This window comes from Pan paniscus, chromosome 2 (assembly GCF_029289425.2).
Source record: "Pan paniscus chromosome 2, NHGRI_mPanPan1-v2.0_pri, whole genome shotgun sequence".
Lineage (NCBI taxonomy): Eukaryota > Metazoa > Chordata > Mammalia > Primates > Hominidae > Pan > Pan paniscus.
The window spans coordinates 67,936,072-67,958,666 of NC_085926.1; the positions used below are offsets into that span (position 1 = coordinate 67,936,072).

Here is a 22,595-nt window from a genome sequence, read left to right on the forward strand (position 1 = left end):
AAGCAACCATGAAATCTACCAAACATGGCTTTGAACACTTAAGTTTCATATGATCTACACAGTTAAATATGAACTAGAAAAAAAAACAAATTAATGAAATGGAGGCTTTATATGGTAGCTATTATCGTACCAAGCACATAGTAAGCATTCAATAAAGATGCCTACCTTGGGCTAACCTTAAATCTGTTAAACACAGAGAACATATCTCTTAGTTGGCAACTAAATAACAAGAAATTGCAGGTATTTTGGGGGTTGCCATAGTGACCAGAGGCCTTCTGCTGTACATTTTTGTTTTAATGCAGTGGTTTTCAAACTTGGCTGCAAATTGGAACCACTTAGGGAGCTTTGAAAAACGCTATTGCTTGAGTCCCATCTCCAGAGTTCCTGATTTGATTGATCTGGGTGGGGGCCAGGGCATTTAGAGTTTTAAAAACTCTCCAGATTATTGTAACTTACTGCCAAGATTGAGGATTTCTGGCTTAGGGACTCCAAACATGAGCATGCGAGGTGTGTTCTCATCCCCTCTTCCCTTGAACTCCCTTTTATAATTCTCTTTTTCTCTACTCTAAACTTGTAACTGTTAGATTCTTCTCCCTGAGCTGGGACTCCCAGAGATACCACATGTTCTCCATTACACTATGACAAAAACCTGAATGTGAGGGTGGAAACCAAGAGTAGGGAAGGCGTACTGTCAATAGGGTGTGTTAGAAGAAGGGGACAAAGGGGTGGAGAAAAGAAGAAGTGATGCAAAAAGCATTTTCCTCTGGCACTAGGATGAGGTTGGAGATGCACATTTAGGCACTCTCAGACTCAGATTCCCACACAAACACCCATACACATACAGACACATCATCTGAAATTCTTCCCAGCCTCCTCCCTGCTCAGCCCACTGCCAACGGCTTGCTTAGAATCTTGCTGCAAATTCATAAAACACCTAAAACATGAATAAATGAGAAGTGACTGTGTATTCATTCATTCACACATTCATGTATTCATATGTTCTATAAATATTGATTAGGCACCTACTATGTGCCAGGTACATTGCCAGATGGTGAGTGAACAGTGATAAATAAAACAGGAGCTTATAGCACATTAAAGGCCTTAAATCTGGAAAGGGTTTGGAGTGTATGAAGCAGGGAAATGATTATCTTCTTCAACAGTAATTGAGTTCTAGTCTCCGTACCTCATTTGTTGAGTGAGTCCTTGGTAAACGAATGACTGCCCAAATGAATTAGTGAGAAAAGACCAGAGTGACTGGAGCATGGTGCATGTGCAGGTGTTTAGGGAAAAGTGGAATAATATTAGGTTGGAAATAGGTGTGGATATCAGTACATGCTGGATCTAGTTTTTAAACAATCAGACATTATATTCTGTGCATTGGGAAATAATTACATATTTTCAAGAAAGGAATGATATGGTCAGAGAAAGTATCTCTGAAATCAGGGGGGATAAAGAAAGGGCTATCTGGGAAAATAATAAAATGGAAAAATGTTTCTGAAAGAGAGAACAGAATGTGCAAAAGCTTTGAGTCCAGAATGGTATAATATGGCTGGGTGTGGTGAGTCATGCCTGCAATCCCAGCACTTTGGGAAGCCAAGGTGGGCAGACCACTTGAGGCCAGGAGTTCGAGACCAGCCTGGCCAACATGATGAAACCCCATCTCTACTAAAAATACAAAAATTAGCCAGGTGTGGTGGTCTGTGCCTATAATCCCAGCTATTCAGGAGGCTGAGGGACGAGAATTCCCTGAACTTGGGAGGCAGAGGTTGCAGTGAGCCGAGGTCACTGTACTTCAGCTTGGGCAACAGAGCAAAACTCCACCTCAAAAAAACAAAAATAAGAAAAAAAAATGGTATAATATGTTTGAGGAGCTGAAAGGCATTATGCTACTTTGCCTAATTATATGGACATAAAAGATAGTCTAGTGGAGAGACAATAAGAGAGAAATATGGCACAGAACAATAGATGCTACAGCAAGTGCAGTTGACAGAATCTATGGGAGTGTAGAGGAGGGATCTCTAACTTAGACTTGGGAGGCCAAGAGAAACTCCATAGAGAATGACATCAAGAACCTAATCTGGAAAAGCAAGCTGAGTTAGGAAAAAGGAAGGGGAAGGGAAATGGTAGGTAGAAATGAAAGACAGAGCAAGGATTTTTCAAATGGAAAGAATGTTTCAATAGAATTCTATACATTTGCACATTCAAAGGTATAGAGAAGTGAGAAAACATCTTACAATTCTGAGCAAAATCTTAATTACACCAAATAAATCACATTTAATTTTAAAACTTTAAAGAGATTTATGGTATACCAGATACACTGATATGCATCTAACAATGATCTTTTGAAGCAGGTATCAGTGAGGCAACTTAGGTGAAGTTACATAGAATCCAACAGCTAGTAAGAGGTAGAGCTGAAATAGACTCAAGCAGTTTGACTCCAGAGTTCATTATCTCATTCCTGCTGTTAGATTGCCTCTCTGACTACATTAAAAAATAAATAAAAGGAGGAAGACCCAAAGAGATATAGATTAAAATATATATATTGCTATTTTCTTGTGTTTTTCTACTATTTCTGGAAATTGTCTAGTTCACATAATTAAAAACTCAAGCCAGACAAAAGAGAATAATCAGCTATATTAACAGTAAGCCAAAGACTTCTATTCTTCAGAAGTTTACTTAAAGGCAAATCAGATATAAACCTAGGAAGTCGAGAAAAGTTAATAGGACTTAAGCCCACACCAAGAAAATAAGATATATGTATGATTACCTTTTTTTTGTAGTTAACCACTGACACTATGTAGGATCCTATAGAAAAAGAAAGGCATTCCTGTTTTTAATTTTTTGTTTCATGTAGTAAAAAATTTACTACCACAAAAGTAAAATCAACCACAATTAACAAGCAGTGAATGGATGTTGAATATTTCAAGAAACAAAAGTACAATACTTTAGATTGGTTAAGTGGATTAAGAGCACCATTAGAGGACTGACATGAGAAATGTGATATTTTGAGGAAAAAATAATAAAATATAAAAAATACAATGAAAAATCATAAAACATAAAAAACATATATTAAACAAAAAAAATTAAACAAAAAAAACCATATATTAAATTACAATGTTTTAAAAAAAACAACAGCACCAAATAGGCATGTTTGGAAAAGTGTTAGAAGTATGTACACTTAAAATACTGGTAACATTTGTGTGATAGATTATAGATGACTTTTAAAATTTTTAGTTTAGATCTTATCTACCTTTTAACATATGAATACGTTATTTTATAAGTAGGAAGAAATTATAAAACATATCAAAGTCCTTTAGTCCTGAAAGTACATATGAAAGCTTTGCTAGCCTTAGTCAACATTATAATTATGCCCTCAATATTCATTCTCCTTTTCCCATTATTATCCTAATTCTCCTTTAAGTGCCACCCTCCCCCACTGCATGCATCTCTTTTGGGGGATGCTCTCCTGAGTTAGGGATGTGGCATGTACTGTAGTTCTAAGCCCAACAATGTGATCTTTCCCCCTGGTCAAGGTCACTGGCTTAAGGAGGGGCAAGTGACCCAAGTTAAACTAATGAGGCATGACAAGTAATTTGCTGGAGGAAGCTAGGAATAAATAATCCTTGCTCATGTGAGAAAAACCCAAAACAATCCTTTCTCTTGTTCCTATGTGGATGAGGAAGCACATAGCCCAGGCAGCCATTGGCAGCCATGTTTCAGCCGTGAGGAGACACCTGCCTTAGAATGAATAGAAATCCTGGAAGGCAGAGAGAGTTGGAAATAAGCTAGTTCTTTCATGGGTTAGTGGAATTGCTGATCAAACCCAACTGCAAGTGAGTGCCACCTGTGGGCTATCAACCCATAGGAAACCATACATCTTCTTTATTATTTACTCCAGTTTGAATTTTGTGTGTGCATGTTTGTTTTTCTGTTAATTGTAACCAAACACATCCTACTTCTTTCTTTCTATGCTATTTTCATCCTGGAAGTTTACTATCAGGTAATTAAAGATCTTTCTTCTAGCTTACTAAAAATTATTCAAAATCACAGGTTTTATTTTCCTTGACCTGGCTGGTGTATTCTAGAACTGTGCTGTCCAATACAGTAGCTATCAACCAAATGTGGCTATTTAAATTTAAAATAGTTAAAATTAAATAGAATTAAAAATTCAGTTTCTTGGTTGCACTTGTGACATTTCAAATGCTTAATAGCTACATGTCAATAGTGGCTACCATATTAGCCAGCAGAAATAGAGAACATCTTCAACACTGCAGAAAGTTCTACTGAATAGTGCTCGCTCTCTCTCTCATTCTCTCTATCCCTCTCTCTCTCTGTGTGTGTGTGTGTGTGTGTGTGTGTGTGTGTATGTGTGTGTCTACGTTGGAGGGAGGGGAAGCATACAAAAGAGTAATATTAGATTGGGAAAGTTGTATTCTAACATCATCTATGCTAGTTAATTTACCACGTTCCCTTGAGTAAGCCTCTTCCCCTTTCTTAGGTCTTCATCTTTCTTCTAAAAGTAAGAGGCTAGACTAGGAGATTTTGGGGGTCTCTTCTAGGTCCAATATACTGAAATTTTAAGTGCTTTCTTGTGAGTTTTAACATCTGTAGACTTTTTTTATTCTCCAGGGATCAGCTGTGAGCTCTACCATCAGATCATATTGGATATCAAATACTGAGAACCAGGGTAGAAAATTCAGGACAGTTTCATTTTTTTTTCTTCTAGCAAAAAAAATCCAACACAAATTTAGTGGCAAGTAGGCATTGTTTTAAACGATGTACAGGCCAGTTTCCTTTACTTAGTGTCATTGCAATAGGCTAACACAGGACAAGGTGGTCACCCTTATTTCTTTCCTTTCTTTTTTTTTTTGAGATCGAGTTTCTCATCACTCAGGCTGGAGTGCAATGGTGATCTCGGCTCACTGCAACCTCTGCCTCTGGGGTTCAAGCAATTCTCCTGTTTCAGCCTCCTGAGTAGTTGGAATTACAGGCACCTGCCACCATACCCAGCTACTTTTCATATTTTTAGTAGAGACAGGGTTTCACCATGTTTTCCAGGCTTGTCTTGAACTCCTGACCTCAGGCCATCTGCCCGCCTCGGCCTCCCAAAGTGCTGGGATTCTAGGCGTGAGCCACTGTGCCTGGTCAAAGCTACTTATTTCTGTAAAGGCAGCTCATTATGCATGCCATCCTGTTGGTGAATTAGTATTTTATTTTTGATTCATTTATTATTATTCATTTAGTCATTCAAGCATTTTATTGTCTACTATATGCCAGGCAGTATGTTAGACTCTGAAGATGCAGCAGTGACCAATATGCTTGTCCTCCTTGCCCTCATGGTGATTCTTGTAAGGAGATAAAGCAGGCATTAAACAAATAATTCCAGAAATAGCTATTAACACTTGTATTTAAGATTCTAGAGGTGCTGTAACAAGGGATATAAGGGGACATAGCACAATGATCTGATCTTGTCTGGAGTACTAGAGAAGGCTTTGGAAAGAAAGTTTCTCCATCCTATTCAAGGATCCAAGAGAAGAGCCTAGTAGAAGCCAAGAATTAGAACATTTGTAAGAGATGAGGCTAGAGAAGTAGGTGGGTCAGTTCATGCAGAGCCTTGTCAACCATGGACATAAGATTTGGACTTTATTTTAAATGCAATGGGAAACTATTGAAAGGCTTTTAAGTAACAGGAATGACATAATCATCATGTGTCTTAAATATGCTCCCTCAAGATGCAGAGTCGGGGAGACACAGGTGGGAGGTACATACTCCAAGACAAGTATACTTGCTATAGTTCAGGTAAAAGATGATGGTAGCCTGGATGAGGGTAGTTGAATGGAGAGGGAGAAAGTGGATGGATTTGAGGCATAAACAGGAAGTAGAATTAATAGGTGGTAGTGACTGATTGGATGCAGAAGTTTATGGGGAGGGACATGGCCAGAAGAGTCTTCATTTCTGGCTCAAACTATTGTGTTGTTGAATGGCCATTGGAATTGAGTAGCTTTGGGGGATCTGATATTAAATCAGCTATGGATTTGAAAGTTTTATAAACCAAAAAAACATATTATTGTTTTTATTATTGCCAAAGCAATCATTTTCATGACCTTTATATGCTTCTGATATATGTTCATATCCTTGCAAAAAAGAGAGACTACTTTGTTGCTATAAAAATATACATGTATTGCTTTGGTTAGAGAAAAGGAGGTGAAGCTGGTGGGATTTCAACTTTCTCTCAGTCCTAAAAGGAGAATAAAGAATAAAGAAATGAGAAGCGTAAGAACAAAAGAAATGACCTTATTCTTTCTTTTTCTTCTGCCTGGAAGACAGACAAGATAAGCAATGAGGAATTATAGTTGATAAAGTAATTGTAGAGATAGGCTGCTGGAGGTGAAAAATGAGACTCCTACATGAAGGTTATCTTTTTTTCCAGCCTAAGAAAAATCTTGTCTCCCATTTTCTTTTTCTTACAGTTACTGAAAATTCTGCCTTACGGATCCAGATTCAAATTATAGTATAGAATATTGCCAGTTTGATAGAAAATGATTTAGCCTCTTTTTCCAACTGTGTGCATTCCTTGTTGCTACTAAGGATTTTTATTCTTTCTTAAGCAGTAGTTGGGTTTTATTTTGTTGTGTTTTTTTTTTTTTTTTTGGTTGCTGCTTTTGTTTGTTTGGTGTTTACCTTGTGAATGCTTTGTATTTTTAAGACATAGTTGTGATTATTGATGTGTATAATGCTCTCCTCATGGCCTAGTGCAGTGCATGGAACATAAAAATTCAATTAATAAGTGAATTACAAGATAAAGTTTTCATCAGTCAGTATAGACTAGATGATGCTGCAATAACAAATAACTCCTAAGTTGCAATTGCTTAAAAAAAAAAACTATTTCTTATTCACTAGGTAGATCCATTAAGGATTGGTAGGGGAAGAGGAGGCCTCTGCTCAAGGACTCAGGCTGATAGTGCAACTTGTCCCTGCTTCAAAGGCAAGAAGAGATCTGAGGGTGTCACTTCAGCAATTAAATGCTCTATTGCTTGAGGAAATGACATCAGTTCTAATGACACCTCATTGGCCGAACCTTATGGCATACCCAACCCTAAAGGGATCAGGAAGTGCAATCCTACCATGGTCAGAAGGTGGAAAGGCTCAACTTCTCTGAAAAATGTGAGAGTAGTTTTGCTTTGAGTTGGGAGAATACACTAAACAGCCTCAAAGATCAATATATGTTGATTCTTACATTATTAGGACAAATGATCATTGGCTGCAATGCAATGGACTGCAAGGTATTTGGAAGAAAAAAATAGAACTATGATAATATTCTTGCTTCATTACATGCATTTAGAATGATAGTTAAGGCGAGTCTTTATTCCAGTATTTTTTTCTTAATTTTCAGCAATGCCTATCTGAATGCCTTGAATGTAATCCATTAGGTGGTCGATTAAATTGAATTATGGAAGTAACTATCTTGACCCTTATTTTAATCTCTAGAAATGAAAAACATAAAGGTTACAGGTTTTCAAAATAGTAGACTTTGTTAGCAAAGGTGAACTTCCTTTTAATTTTAATTCATTAGCATAGCAAAACCACAACCAACAACAATCACGGGGCAAAAGCTATCTTGTATACTTCTATATTTCAAATGCCTGGTGTAATATGTACCTCTAGAAAGAATGAATAATCATTTTTTGAGACTATCTTAATGTTAAAGAAATAAGAAAATATAATAGTTATTTTTTTGGATTTTTTTTCCATTAAATATTTTGTCCCAGTGTTTAAGAATGTACTCTTGAGCCAAATCATTTGGGCTTGAAATCTGCTCTGTCTTTTACTACCACACAACCTTGTGCACGTTCTTTAACCTTCATGTCTCCTCTCACATTCCCCATCTGTGAAACAGAGATAATAATAATAATACTTGTCTTATGGGGTTGGTAAAAAGAATTAAATTAGACTTTACAAGACATACTATAGAATGTGCTAGCATCTGGTGAAGGTTTGATAAACATTACCTGCTGCCACTGCTGTTATTATTTTTTTATCTTGATGCTGTACAGTCAGTGTAAACTTTCTGTACATACTCATGAACAACAATAATGAGGCACAGATGTGAAACATGCAACACCAACTAGAACTTTGACATTTTAAACTAATTTTTAACTGTGAGATTAATATTTACTATTACTTAGAAATCTGTTTAGAGGTAAGATTTAGTGAACAGTTGTTATGTTACAAAGAGCTATTATGTGTGTTTTGTGCAATGTGAAAGACCAATTGGCAAGACTGACGAGTCTGAAGGATCCCTAACTCTCTCACTGTGTGTAACGTGAGAAAACAGAATCACTTGCAAAGATGTGCAGCAGCATTGGACCTTCTTTATTGTGCCTCTGAAAGGCAAGAGAGTATTCTGGGGAATTTCAAAATGTTTCCAAGGAAGGAATATTATGAGAACTACCTTGATTTTGAAAACACCATGAAAGACTAGACAGTATCATCTATAACAGTGGGGATCTCATCAATCACGTTTTCTGCTTTGTTCCCAGGCACCTAACACATAGTAGGTGCTTTATAAGTGATTTCTGAAATAACTGAGGGTATTTCAGAGAATTATTACGAGCACAATCTATAAATGAAAACTAGGTCATCTTGTATTCATCATTGAAATTTAGGCAAAATTATACTATATTTCTGAAGAAGAAAGGGTCCAAACCATAGTAAGAGAAACAAGATGTTGAACTTCTGAGTGTTTTCCCTCCCCACCCCAGCATGTTATTTGAAGGAGAGGAAAAATTTTTAAAAAAAGAGCTGTGAGCATATTTCTTCATTTGGTGCTGAAAATAACATATTTTTATTTATTAAACATGTTCAAAAAGTTCAGAAGGTTTTTATTGGACTTATGCATATACGCATCTATGTCCTATTCCAGGTAAATTCTAGTCTATTTAACTGCTGAAGCAACCAGCAGACTTAAATTAGTATAAACCTGACAATATTTGTGGTTAACTTACTGGTAAAAAGAACATTAAGAGGTAAGAAATGGCTTATATTTCACTTTCCCGTTTACTGTTAGAAGTCTAACTCCCACTAATACTATCAGTATTTTGCAGAATGCTTTTTTCTTGTTTCTCCTTCCCTCTTTACTCTTTTGTTAAATCAATGGTATCAGTAGAACTTCTAACGTAATAAATTAGGCTATATAATGTTAAAGCACTGCTTGAGTTGTTGAAGAGTTAGTGGGCAGATATTACAATTCACTGTAGCTGTAATAGAGGGTAATGTCACTTTAAGACATGTGATACTTTAGAGCGGAGGGATGTATTGAAACAGACTACTGCTACTTACAGCACCGTATAGCAGCCCTGCTCCTACATTTTGCTGCCTTACTCTGCCCCGAATGCGCTGGAGTGGGGATGGTCCATCGGCAACTATAAACTGATTCTCATCAGGAAACTGCACATTATCTCCCCATCACTTCAAAGGTCTCGTCAGGCAGAGGTGACGCCAGGAGATGATTTAAAGGTGAAAATGACAAGGTTTCCACCCCTCAAACCTTGGCTCCTTTTCTGACAATACAGTCTGAATGAACCCGATGTCTTTTTTTTACTGTGGAAATAGGATCGGAAGAGAGTAACATTTTTTTTTTAATCCTGATAAAGAAGATTGTTGGGAAGCTCTTTGAAAAAAAATTTTAAATTGTGGCACAGATGGATTTTAAAAAGTGTTAGATCTTTCCAATGAACACTAATAGAGTACTCTGCTCTTGGCTGGATTTTTCAGGTAAGAAGCATCTTTAAGGGTTTAAGATTCAGAAAGCAGATCTGAAACATATCCAGGCATATCTAGAGAACTGTGCAAGGCTGAATGCTTTATTTGGGGAAGACGCTTAATAACATTGAGACAACCCCTTGGTAAAGGAGCAAGCAGTGAGAGTGACATGCAGGAGGCTTGGAAGTAATGCTGAGAATTTAAAAAAGTTAAATTAAAAATATATATATTGCAAGCATAAAGTCACAGTAATACTTTTGAGTGGTAGGATCTATATGGGTGAAGAAATGAGCAAGAGAAAGCAGTCATTGAAAAACTATTAAGTTTTGGTTGTGGCAGGATTTTTTTTTCAAGTTTGGATGAATTTCCAGTACATTTTAACTGCAATTCACAAGCAGTAAATACATCCACAGTCACCTCTGTTTTGTCTTTCTGTAATTTGCAGGGTATTCTGAAAAAGTCCCCAAATACATTCATTTTAGGTTTCACAGGAGGGGTGTTGCTATTTATTTCCACTGAAGAGAATGCATGTATGTTATCCCAATAGTTCTGAAAACAATAAGGCAAAGTATGTTGTATACAAAAGTAAACAGTGGGCAGTGAAACTAATTAGAAAGTGAATGCTCCATCTGAATCACAGACTTAGGCATGAATAGCACCAAGGTGTTGAAAATAATGTTTTCCTGCTTTGCACTTAATTATAGTTGTCACCATTTGTCTATTATAGTCCTAAAATCCTTCCAAGACTGCATCTCTCTGCTAAAATCCACAAATTAGCGTGCATTATGTGCATACATATGATGTATATTTTTGTTTTCTGAACATCAGTTTTTAATAAAGAACCAATTTTCATGAATAAAGAAGCCAGGCTGGGAGGTTACTAGCACGTTTTCAACGTATAGTTGAGATTTTTGAAGGGTATGATTTGACAGTGAAAAGGAAATGAAAGAAAGAAATCTTCTTCCAAAGCCCTCTCTGCCTAACAGAAAAGCATACAGTTAACTGGATTCTTGTGTAGAAAATGCTTCCCTATCACTGGCTGAGTAAGGACGGTGCTTCAAGTTTGATTAATTTGGCAATAAGAAATGCAGCATAAGGTGTTGTTTGAGAAATTGGACAATATATAGCGCAGTTGAGCCTTTGTAGTTCCTAAGATCCTCATAGGTGCAGATAAGACTGTCAAAGTTTCAGCGCCCGAGAAAAGGTACATATTCATCCATAAATACATATGCCACCTGTATATGCATATTCATCAATGCTATACAACAAAAGCTACAATGGAATCTTAGGAGGCTAAAGCAATATTGCAAATTATGGCTTGCTCTAGGATAGAAGCATAGGTGTTGCATCTGAAACTCATTCTGGCTAAACACAATCCCTTCTGATTCTTAGGTCCAGTCAAAAGGATCAGTTCTATCAGGAGATTACAACATGCCTCTGAGAAATGATTACTTAGTTTAGAAGACAGCATTGCAATTAAAAATTCATGACTGTAGAATTAAAAAAAAAAAAAGAACCCACTCTTTCCTTCCAGGCTTATGTCAGACTTGCAATGAAGTTAGAATGAACAGGAGGAGTCTGCAGCTTTTCAGTGCCTGGGATAACTATAGTTTAAAGATCATTGTGTAAAACAGGATTTTTAGTCAGCATGCATTGTTTTAAACCGACTAACTGATAGTCTAAAACTTTATTTTTGCATTTTGCCAATCCTTGGAGTTTTGTTTTGCAGAATTAAGAAAAAAATTTATGTATGATCATCTGAAAAGGGCTTTCCCTCAATCCCACTTCATGGCATGACCTCTGCTGGATCATTAGTTCTAGCCAGAGAAGTAGCAAAGGAACATGACGTCTGAGACCTCCCTTCCCTCATCAGTGGGGCTGACTGAGCTGGGGGCTTGAAGCCGGAGGTAACCTTTCCTGTCGAATGTTCTCTTTAGAGAATGGCAATGGTCTCTGCGATGTCCTGGGTCCTGTATTTGTGGATAAGTGCTTGTGCAATGCTACTCTGCCATGGATCCCTTCAGCACACTTTCCAGCAGCATCACCTGCACAGACCAGGTAAGTCAGGAGCTGGCTCCACTGCAGCCTCCTCCAGTCTTACCACTATTTCCTTAACAGATGGTTGAATGCAAGTGACATAAAGTGCTATAGTGTGGGCAGCTTGCCTTTGAATTCCAAGACATATTGTTGGCTGGATGCTTTGGGGGAAGGGGAGTGTGCCAAAATGTCTTGGAGGTATTTCTATTAATTTCTCAGAAAAGGTGTGTTTTTCTAAGTGTCACCCCACCTGCTTCTACACACCTTGAAAAGTAGAAGTCATCTGTTTTTGGATGCTTTGGCCAATAGCAGAATATTCTGCAAAAGGTGGAATAACTTTCAAGACTTGAGGATTTTACCTACTATAATCTTGGTCTGTATGTGGCTAAGAATTTTGTGGGGGCATAGTCCCCAAACTAACTTTGGAAGCAAGTTGTCAATGAAAAAGAAATTAAAAAGTAACTTACTATTTCTTGTCTGGTTTAATGTGCCTTCTTTCCTTTCTCCCTTCCTTCACTTTCTGTTCTTCCGGTATGCTCAGTGGCATTTTTCCCTCTCTTTTGGCAGTTTCAGGGACGAAGTCCCTCCCACCTGATTTTTGTTTTGTTTTGTTTTGTTTTTCCTATATTGAATTTTTAGTTCCGGACGCATTTTGCTTTCTTCCTCTTAATGTTCAAAGTATATTTCTCACCCATCCACGGCCTCGCTCTTCATTCTGGATTTTGCTCTCCTTCTTTGCCTCTCCAGCTTTCTCATTACAGTCCCTCCCAGCTCGATTGTCCTTACCTTCCCCGGTTCTTGGAAAAATTTCCTTCCATTTTCTGTTCAGTATCAGCCTTCGCATCCTTCTACTACTCACCCCGCCTTCACCCTCCACCCCACCTCCCTCCCTCCCCTCCCTTCCTCTCTCGCGACGGTCAAGTTCGGGCTCTGGGGACCAGTTGCGCGCCCAAGTTTCTGATGCTCAGTTCTGAAGTGCTCCCAGCCCTCCACCCGCCTCTCCAAATCCCATCAATGGCCTCCTCCCCCCATCCGTCGAGCTTCCTCCTGCTGCGCGGTCCAGCGTCTACGCCCTCGCCTTTCCCTGGCTCCTCAGTCGGCCTGGACACCGATACTAGGCTCTTCTGTACAGCCCTCCAGCAATACCTTCCGGGGCCCCGCTTGCTGCCTCCTGGGGCTCAGCTTCCCTGCTGGGGGCAGGAATGTCAGAGCGCGGATGCAGCCCAGGGTCCTCCCGCGCGCCTGCACCAGGCTGCAGCGAGCGCGCAAGCCTGCTGGGTGCTGGAGCTCGGGCCGCCCCGGGAGAAGGGGTGGGGCTGGCTTGTGCTAGGGGCTGAGGCTGGGGGCTGTTTCCGGGCCCTGTCACCCTGTTTCCCCCAGCCCTGGTCTGAGAGGGAAGGCGAGGGGGCGCTGGTGCCCCTGCAGGTGGGCAGGGAAACCGCCCTCTTCAGGACGCGCTTGTATTTCTGCATCCTGTGTCCTGAGCCTGGCGCGGGAACGGCCACTCAAACCCTCAGTGCAGCCGAGATGGAGGGAAAACAAAAGTGAATTTGAGATTCCCACGTTACCTCCAATCACTTAATCACAATTTGTTCTGGCACAAATGTCTTTCACTTGTTACATGGTCATAAATAATAAACAGTGCGGGACATCTGCATTCGTTGTGATGCTCAAGAATAAGAATTCATAATAAAAACAACTATTACGTGTATGTTTTAGGCAGGGCTCTGAGGATTAGTTCACACTGTTCAGTTTAATCCTTATGCAAGTGGGTGTAATTTCTCCCCTTTCGCCCAGGAAACAGAAGCTCTGAAAGGTTAGGTGGCTTGTCTGAGGCCACACAGGGAATAGCTGCCATTGGAAGTCAAATCAGCATGATTCACCGCCAGAGCCTGTGTCCTCAGGAGGCGAAAATGCCTCTCGGTGCACCGAGTGACCATGCCAAATAGCTTCTTTGAGGAAGTGTGAGCCCCTTCATATAATTTTTGAAAACTTTCATTATGTCAATACTTGGTCCAATCTGAACTGCACACCCATTCTGAGAGGTGGCCATGGCAGAACTAGTGAGTGGCACGTGGTTGAGGGGGGAAGGCAGGGCTCGGGGCTGGCCACCTGAGTCTCTGTCACTTAAGGTTAGTGACATAACCTTGGGCAACTGACTTTTCTGCTCTCATTCCCCATTTATAGATATGGTGGTTGCAGGGGGGTGAGGTGGGGTGTAAATATAATAAAAATAACTTTGAATAAGTCTTTTGTAAGCTGTAAAGTTCTTCACAAATATTGGGAATTACTGATGTCCCCCCTTAATAGACTGTAAACCCACAAGCCAGGGATGTTTGATGAATAAAGTTTTGCTGTTCACACAGCTAATAATCCACATAGCCAAGGCAACAACTCTTTTTTTTCTCTTGCTGTTGTTTTGTTAACCATGTGGTACATGGCTAGAATATACTACCAATGCTATGTGTCTTATTTTACTCTGTGCGTATAATCATGAAATAGATACAGTACCGTTTGTAACAAGCTTTCACATAGTTGTCTCTCTTAATCAGTGAATATATGGAGTTTTTCGTTGGGGGTTATGTATAATAAGCAAACTTATGTCTTTATAGGGCTTATTGTTAAAATACCGTATTTTAAAACTGAGAATCACATGTTAGGTTCTGGCTGAAATTAAACTCAATATTTGTTTTCTCCATTTTCTTCCTTAGAATTTGTGTATTATCAACCAATGCGTGGTTGATCTGTGCATCAAATACCCCAAGAAACTGCAGCACTGAAACCAATTTTGACCCCAAGTGCTAATACATCTGAGACCCATTTCAGCTTTATTGTTGAAATGAAGAAACTATAGATATCCCTTCCTAGATGCAGAATGATTAAAATGATATTAAACTTAACATCCAATAGTTCTATATAATACGTTTATTCAACTTTCCTTGGTTTTTGACAATAGCTGCAAAGATTAAAGTGATAGATCTTGGTCATAGCCATATTCTAGATTATTCCAGTCAGACTCTTTAATACAATCTTTTGATTTTAAGAATAAAAATATGCTTTTATTTTGGATGAGAGTTGTGACGTTTTCCCTTGTAGGTCTTAAATCTCCAGGGACACTAATGAAATGTGTATGAAAACAAGATAGAAATCAGGGCCAGTTATCTGTGACAATCCACCCCTAAATGAACAAATAAATAAATAAATTGCTGGATAAATGAGCAAAAAGGAAAAACATAATCTCATTTTCTCAAATCGGTTAAAACAAGTGACATGATGAGAAAAAAATGAGACACCCGCAGACCCTGAGCTCTGCCACATTTGCCTAAGCTTGAAAAATCACCTATTTCATAAAGCAAGAGCAGGCAGACTCCGCGTGCATACCAAGTATCTGGGAAATGTGGAAAATGACAAATCTTTCACTCAGAGCCTTGAATGGAAGGAGAGTGAAAGCTTTACAGCTGCTTCCTCACCTGCTTAGGAATGGCTCCCCCCAATCCCCTCCCTCTGTTCCCCAGCCTCTTACGGGCACTTTGGCTGTTCCTTGCATGGTAATATTGGTGGTATTCAGACAGCAAACAGCCAATTTCAGTCTCTCAAGAAATAATCCACTACACTGACAGATGAGTGGAATTTGACGTGATGTTCCCCTCGTTCAGATTGCCTCACCTGGATGGCACCAGCCAGCCAGGGTCCTTTAGGGGAAATGGTTAGAGACTTGGGCCAATTTCTGCTGTCATAACATGAAATCAAGACCATGTTTTTGTGAGGCCGTGAATTTGTGATCTGTCTTCTCAATGCAGTGGGTTTGTACACAAACAGAATGAGAATATGTTAACTAGAAAACTGACTCATTTTAATGTATTCGCCTGCAGTCCCTAACTACTTCCTATTTTTCATATTTATAGTATTAGGAATGCACCATTTATTTTCAGTTACTCACTAGTTAAGGAAGATTAAAACAGTCAATCAAATGAAAGTGAATTTTAAAATTACACTAATGAGTAAAATGTGCTGTAGATTAACAGACTTGTAATTTCAATAATTTAATATTTGGCTGGATCAAGTTTTTATTTGGGGAATGATGTAGGAAATTACCCTAACAACTTGAAGAATACTTGCACTTCTTTTTTATTTTTCATTATAAAGCTATAGACAGGACATTTAGTTGTAAAAAGACACACTAAAAAATGAAAACTCAAAAATGGTGTTCAATTGTTTCAGGTAATTATAAAATAGACACCTGAACTCTTTATAATCACCAGGTTTTTTTGTGTAACAGGTAAAAAAAGATTGAATGGTTTTTGCTAATTGTAATTTTCTGTTTTAGGATGAGTTTTCCCCTTATGGATATATGAATTAGGACAGCAATTTTGATAGTTACTTAATTTTGAATGTGTGTGTGTGTGGGGGGGGGGGTTGGGGGGGTGGATGTCCTTGAAACTTAGTAAAATATAAATCATCTCAAAATTATTTAGCAAGAAAAGATCCTTGGGATTCTTCAGTAATTTTAAATTATATAGATAAATTACATGAGACAAGAAGTTTTAAATGCCTAATGAATCATTTATTCCTGAGTCACTGCTATTTTATCGACAGGGGTGTACGGAAATGATATATAAAAAGACTACCCTGAATAGAGTTGTCTGTGTAATTTATACTTGACCTGATTTAAAGCTATATTAAGCAAACTATGTGTGTTAGATATATTCATTTTTGCCTTGATTATTACATACTGAACATCACCTTCCATTTTAAAGTATGATATTTTTGTTAAAATATTAAAAAGCATTTTTGTATGCCTTATACTTATTTTTACCTTACTATTCAATATTACTTTATTGAAAGCTGCTCAAAGAATATGCAGTAGAATACCAGAGTACATTACAATAAAGGGTTGTTTTATAACTGTAATATAAAAGAAATAGTGGGAACAACTATGGTCGCATATTGGCTATTTAAGAATGCATACCAGTGCTAGGCTGCTAAATATAGCGAATTGGCCTAAGGATTGGAGCAGACAGGTTGTTACTCGGTGCAAGCTGGTGCTTAGTGATAATCCATCGATCATCTGATTGATCATATTGACCTCATCGCAGAGTCAGGGTGCAGCTATTGATATTTGATCAGACCCCATAATATCAAAGCCAAGTAGAGATGCAAATAAATATTTCCTGCTGATCTTATGAACTTATGAGAAAATTATTACAATGCTATAAAAACTCTTACTTACGTAAGCTCAAACCTATGGTTTCAACTCCTAGTTAGGGAAAATAGATGTTATACCACACTGCAAACAAAAATATTTAGAAATGGCAAAAATGAAGTTTAGCCTTTAATTGTTAATTTCTTAAAGTTTACTTAAGAAGACAATTTGAACTCTTTTAAACATTCTTTCAATTTTAAACTTTGTGCGAAAGTATCAAAGCTTAACTGGGTAAATCAGCATGCCATTTTTGATAACAATTTAGTAACATCTCCCAAAATGTAAAATGTGCAAATCCTGACACTTCCATTTCCAGGTGCTTATACTAAGAAAATTATTAGACAAATGTGAAAAGATGTATGTTAAGCTATAGTTATTGCAACAATGGTTTTAATGGCAAAAAATTGAAGAGGAGTTTCATCTCCGTCAAAAGGGGATTGGTAAAATAAATCATAGCACATCCACACAATGGGATTTGATGTAGACATTACAAGGGATGAGAATATGTCTATCTACCCATGAGGAAAAATGCCCATGTTACATTGCTGAGTGGAGAAAACAAGGAACAGAATACTCTGCTTCAAAATAATTTTGGAGAAAAGAATCATATTTGCATATACATAAAAATGTCAACAAGGATATAAACATCCTTTCTACAGTGGTAGTTAAATCTGGTGAGAGGACTAGAATGACTTGAACTTTTAACTTCCTATAATTTTTATTTTTTGGATTCATTTTTGGAATGAACATATATTGCTTTTTATCAAAATCTTAAAATATTAGTGAGAGAGTTTCAATGGTAAAATTAGAAAGATACCAAACCATGTTTCCAGTTTAAGAAAAAAGAAGGGAGAGTAAGTAGGAAAATATCATGAGGCCCTTTTCCTTTTAAGGGTCTTAATCCAGTAAAATGTCTAGGCCAGCATTTCAGAATTATACTTCATGAAACACTGTCTTCTCAAGATACTCCTTGGACAAAAGTGTCCACTGTTTGTTATGTTCTCCTCCTGGAGATTTGCAGTGTTTGTAAGTATATGAAAGTTCTGGAAAGATTTGCATGTAAGAAATCTGATTTTGTTTAACTAAAATTTTCCAGACACTTTTTATTTGGACAGCATCTACCATACCTATTTAGATTACATGCATTGAGAAGCATGGGCCAAGATAATTCTGGAATCCTCTGTTCATCTTTTTATCTCTCACTTCTACTGAGTTGACACATACTAGGTTCTCAGAAAATACTTGTTTAATTACTAAGGAAAGGAGGAATGAAGATTCTGGTGGAATCTTAAACTGTTCCTTAGTTGTTACTACTTGTGTGTGAGTGTGTGTGTACATACAGATGTATGTATGTGCATTTTTGTGTGTGTGTTTATAATTTCGAGATTTCTCAAATGGAGAGTGTCATAAACATTATGTTGTCAGTATAACATACATGTATTATGTGTGTATCTTTATGTAGATATTTGACTCTATTCAATTTTGACAGCTACTCCATTCAAAATAATTCAAAGACTATACTTACAAATGTAGTAAAAAATTAAATCCCTAAGGTTTTCAGTCACAGGTTTGGGGATTTTTCTCCTCTATAAGTTTAGAAAAGATTGTAGGAGTTGTCCTGAGGGACTGAAGAGGCTTCACTTGGCAAATAGGGAAAGGACTTTTACTTTCCAAATCTTTTGATATCAAGAGAAAAAGTCACTTTGCCTTTGTAACAGAGAGAAAATAACACCAGACAAGCACTTTTTCCTTTCTTTGGGAATAAAGAGAAGATGAATTTTGTTTAAAATTTGTATAACCTAATTGAATTCCCCAAAGATAATACCCTCAAAGCACTTAGGGAACTCTGTTGGCCCATTATTTCTTTCTCTTTTCCCAACTTCATATAATAAAGGTCCAAAAAAGAAAAGAAAAATGATATTATCACAGGGTTTCTCCAAGAAAATGGATAGGAATGCTGAGGGATCTGCCTGTTCATTAAGCAGATCTTTCTTTAACGCAGGGAAGGAGTCAAACCAAGTTGTTCTCTGAGTCTGCAAGGGAGGAAGACCTCTCACATCCTTAGGTGTGGCATTGTTCTACTGATGTAATTACCGGCATTTACCTTTACTACGCAGTTACTAGACCTTCTTTTCTAGGTGTGCTTTCATATCACACAAGAATAAATCCAAGCTGAATCTGTATACATTCAGAGGACTTTTCTTATTTTCCACTTTTGTGGATGAAGAATGGACCAATTGACTCACATACTTTCAAGTGAATACAGAATGTCAGCTCCTAGATTTAGATAAGCTAATACACAGGCAGGGGGTAAAGCACCTCATTGTTCCTGAAATTAACAGTATACTGCATTAGGATCATCAGGCCAGCAGGTCTTACTTCTCATTGAATTAATATTGGGTATGTATTCAATAATTATTTATTGACCAACCTAGCTTTAGCCGAGTGAGAACTTTACATTCTTCAAAATTCAAAAAGTGGTAGAAAATCATCACATTAAGCCTTTTTAAAAAATATCAAATGGTAATGAGGAAAGAGCACCAGAGTAGGAGTCAGAGGCTGGAGCTTTCAAGATCTCCTTTAAGTTGTCAAATTGCAAAGCTCCAGATGAGAGGGTGGGAAGGAATTCAACAGTTTTCATGTTGTACCTGGTAGCTCCAAGAGGGGGATCCATGTGTTCCATAAACAGTGAAGTATATTCTGCCAAATAAGTTTTAAACTACCCAAGGAACTGGTTTATTAACTTTATCTATTTGACATAGCAGGATTCAAAATTACCTTTTCTTATGTAAAAAAGCATTCTGCTAAAACTATTTGAAAACTTTGTGGATGATTTCATAGGTAGGCAAAGCAAACACCATCATGGACCAGGCAGGTGACAAAATGATGGGTCAGATATTAGGAAATGCTGAATATTGCAAGGCAAGCCAGAAATCTAAAAATTGATGTGTAATTTTCTTACCTTGGAAATGTCAGGTGGGCCAAATAAATCAAGACTGATGGCTCTATCCTACCTGCAGGCTGTCAGTGCATAATCTCAGACAAGACTACCTCTGACTCTAACATTTTATGATTTCTAATGATTTTATCGAATATCTTTATGCAAGCAGAGTAGAGAGAGAAGCGAGGGAAGTGGAATCAAAAGGGGATGTTCTGTGCACATGTGTTTTGACCTACTTTGAAAATATGCCCATGGTGTAGTCCTATACTGAGTTATACCCAGCAGACTAAAACATTGTGTCTGTAAGCTAAATGGTATTACTGGGACTCTGGTAAACAGCTTTGGTATAATGAAGACAATAGTCGATTCAATAGCCTCATTTGAATCTCAGCTAAAAATCAATTAATTTTCTTTCTTTCTTTTTTATTTCTTTCTTTTTTTTTTTTTTTTGAGACGTAGTTTTGCTCTTGTTGCCTAGGCTGGAGTGCAATGGCATGCTCTCGGCTCACTGCAACCTCTGCCTCCCAGGTTCAAGCGATTCTCCTGCCTTAGCCTCCTGAGTAGCTGGGACTACAGGCACATGCCACCACGCCCAGCTAATTTTTATATTTTTAGTAGAGACGAGGGTTTCACCATGTTGGCCAGGCTGGTCTCAAACCTCTGACCTCAGGTGATCCGCCCACTTAGGCCTCCCAACGTGCTGGAATTATAGGTGTGAACCACCGTGCCCAGCCTAATTTTCTTCTTGATTATGGTTGGGAAAAAATAGTAATCAGCAAATCTAATAAAACAGAAGCATCAAGCAGCATAGAGATGCATATGTAAAACTCTTAATTTAATACTTTATGAAAGTTCTCCAAATCTAGTCTGCAGCCCACTAGTGAGTTATAAATTTATCTTGAAACCCAAGGTTCTCTTTTGGGAAAATGATTTATGATATCATATATATTCATTTTGTCTATGAATAAAGGCTACTTATTAGTAAAACAACTGAGTTATCATTTTGCTATAAATTACATGTTAACTGATGTTTACTGGACTTCCTTAATTCAGTATTCTTTAACTGGCTGCCAGCTCTTGGAAACATTGCAAAGTTTCTGTATGCAAAGAATTAGAATTCATGCAATGTGGAGAAGGATAATTTGTTATCAGTGTGTCATGAGTGTTGTCTTGAGTTGTTAGTGATTTTCAATTGCTGTGGTCCTTGTTTTTTAATTATAAATTAGTAGTGGTTTAGTTTCATCATTATCAATTAAGTTTGCTGTGGACGATTGGGTTAACCCTGTAGTCTGTAATGATGGATATTTACATATTTTGGATTTTAAATTTGCTGAAGACTAGACTTTAAGACATTGCTTAATTGTGGTTCAGAAAATATTTTATCTATATTCCTATTGCTAAAACATGTATAGTCATGTGCTGCATGACGATGAATGGCTTATACCACAGTGGTCCCATAAGATTATAATACCATATTTTTACCGTACCTTTTCTAGGTTTAGTTAGGCTTTTTAAACTTTTGCTTTAGGTTCAGAGGTACATATGCAGGTTTGTTATGTAGGTAAATTCGTGTCATGGGGGTTTGTTGTATAGATTATTTCATCACTTAGGTACTAGAGTTAGGTTTAAATACACAAATACTTATCGTTGTGCTACAATTTCCTACAACATTCAGTACCCTAATGTTCTATACAGCTTGTAGCTTAGGAGCAATAATCTATATCATATAGCCTAGGTGGGTAGTAGTCTATCTCATCTAGGTCTGTGTAAGTACACTCTGATGTTCACACAATGACAAAATCGCCTAATGATGTATTTCTCAGAACATGTCCCTGTTGTTAAGCGATACATGACCGTATTTGTAATTATCTTAAAATTTTCTTGTATGGTGATGTATGGTGACATTGTTGGTGACATTCACTGCCTGCAAACCTCTGCAACATATTCTCATGACGCATAATATTTATCTTTTATTTTTTGGTTCATAGGGCATCATTTTATAATATAAGAGCATGTTAATAGGTCTTTCTTATTGTATGAAAAATAATTTGTGATTCATATGAATTTCCTTCTAAGTGTTTATTACTTAAGCACTTTTCCACTGGAAAGTGAAGACAGGAATTAGATATTTCAACTACTGAGTGTGCTGTGGTCAAGGAAAGTTTGAACACCACTGTTCTATAGAGAAATGGTAACTAGAGGTCAGCCCTTTATAAAAATTGTGACTTTAAAAATATGTGGCATAGCAAAAAGTATAAATAAATCAATAAATCCCCTATTCTGAAATAAAATGATAAGATATAAGACATGAGTACATGTTACTTGGAAGCTTCCCGGATGGGGGTCTTATTAAAATGAATTGGTTTTGTAGCTTTTTACATCTCTTTATCTGATGAACATGCAAGATGCCACCTACTGGACAGGTGCTTGAGAATCTAGGTCACTGGGTGAATATTTGTAGGGCAACACTTTTGACAGTTGCTTGCAGGATTGTTTAGAAGTAAGAGCAAATTTATGGCGTGCATGTTGCCAATCTCCAGACTTCTATCTATCACCAGCTTAGGTTAATCAGTCACAGCAGTTGCTCACACAGAGCCTAGATGTGATTTTAGAATCTTTTTCAATCTTTCTCCAGGCACTCCCTGTCAAATG

The 22,595-nt window shown here is 37.5% G+C and overlaps 1 protein-coding gene across 3 annotated transcripts in view; it reads left to right on the top strand.

The window, feature by feature from the left end:
* The first annotated feature begins 9,310 nt into the window (after nt 1-9,310).
* Nucleotides 9,311-22,595, top strand: part of TAFA1 (TAFA chemokine like family member 1) — a 545,722-nt gene continuing 532,437 nt past the window's right edge. The window contains exons 1-2 of one of the 3 annotated variants that reach the window (XM_008963969.4): nt 9,311-9,774; nt 11,700-11,820. In XM_008963969.4, coding sequence (XP_008962217.1) covers nt 11,703-11,820 — 118 coding nt within the window. In that variant the 5' untranslated portion in view covers nt 9,311-9,774; nt 11,700-11,702. The remainder of the gene's footprint in view (nt 9,775-11,699; nt 11,821-22,595) is intronic. The other 2 variants (XM_034956856.3, XM_003811589.4) reach the window with 2 other exon arrangements.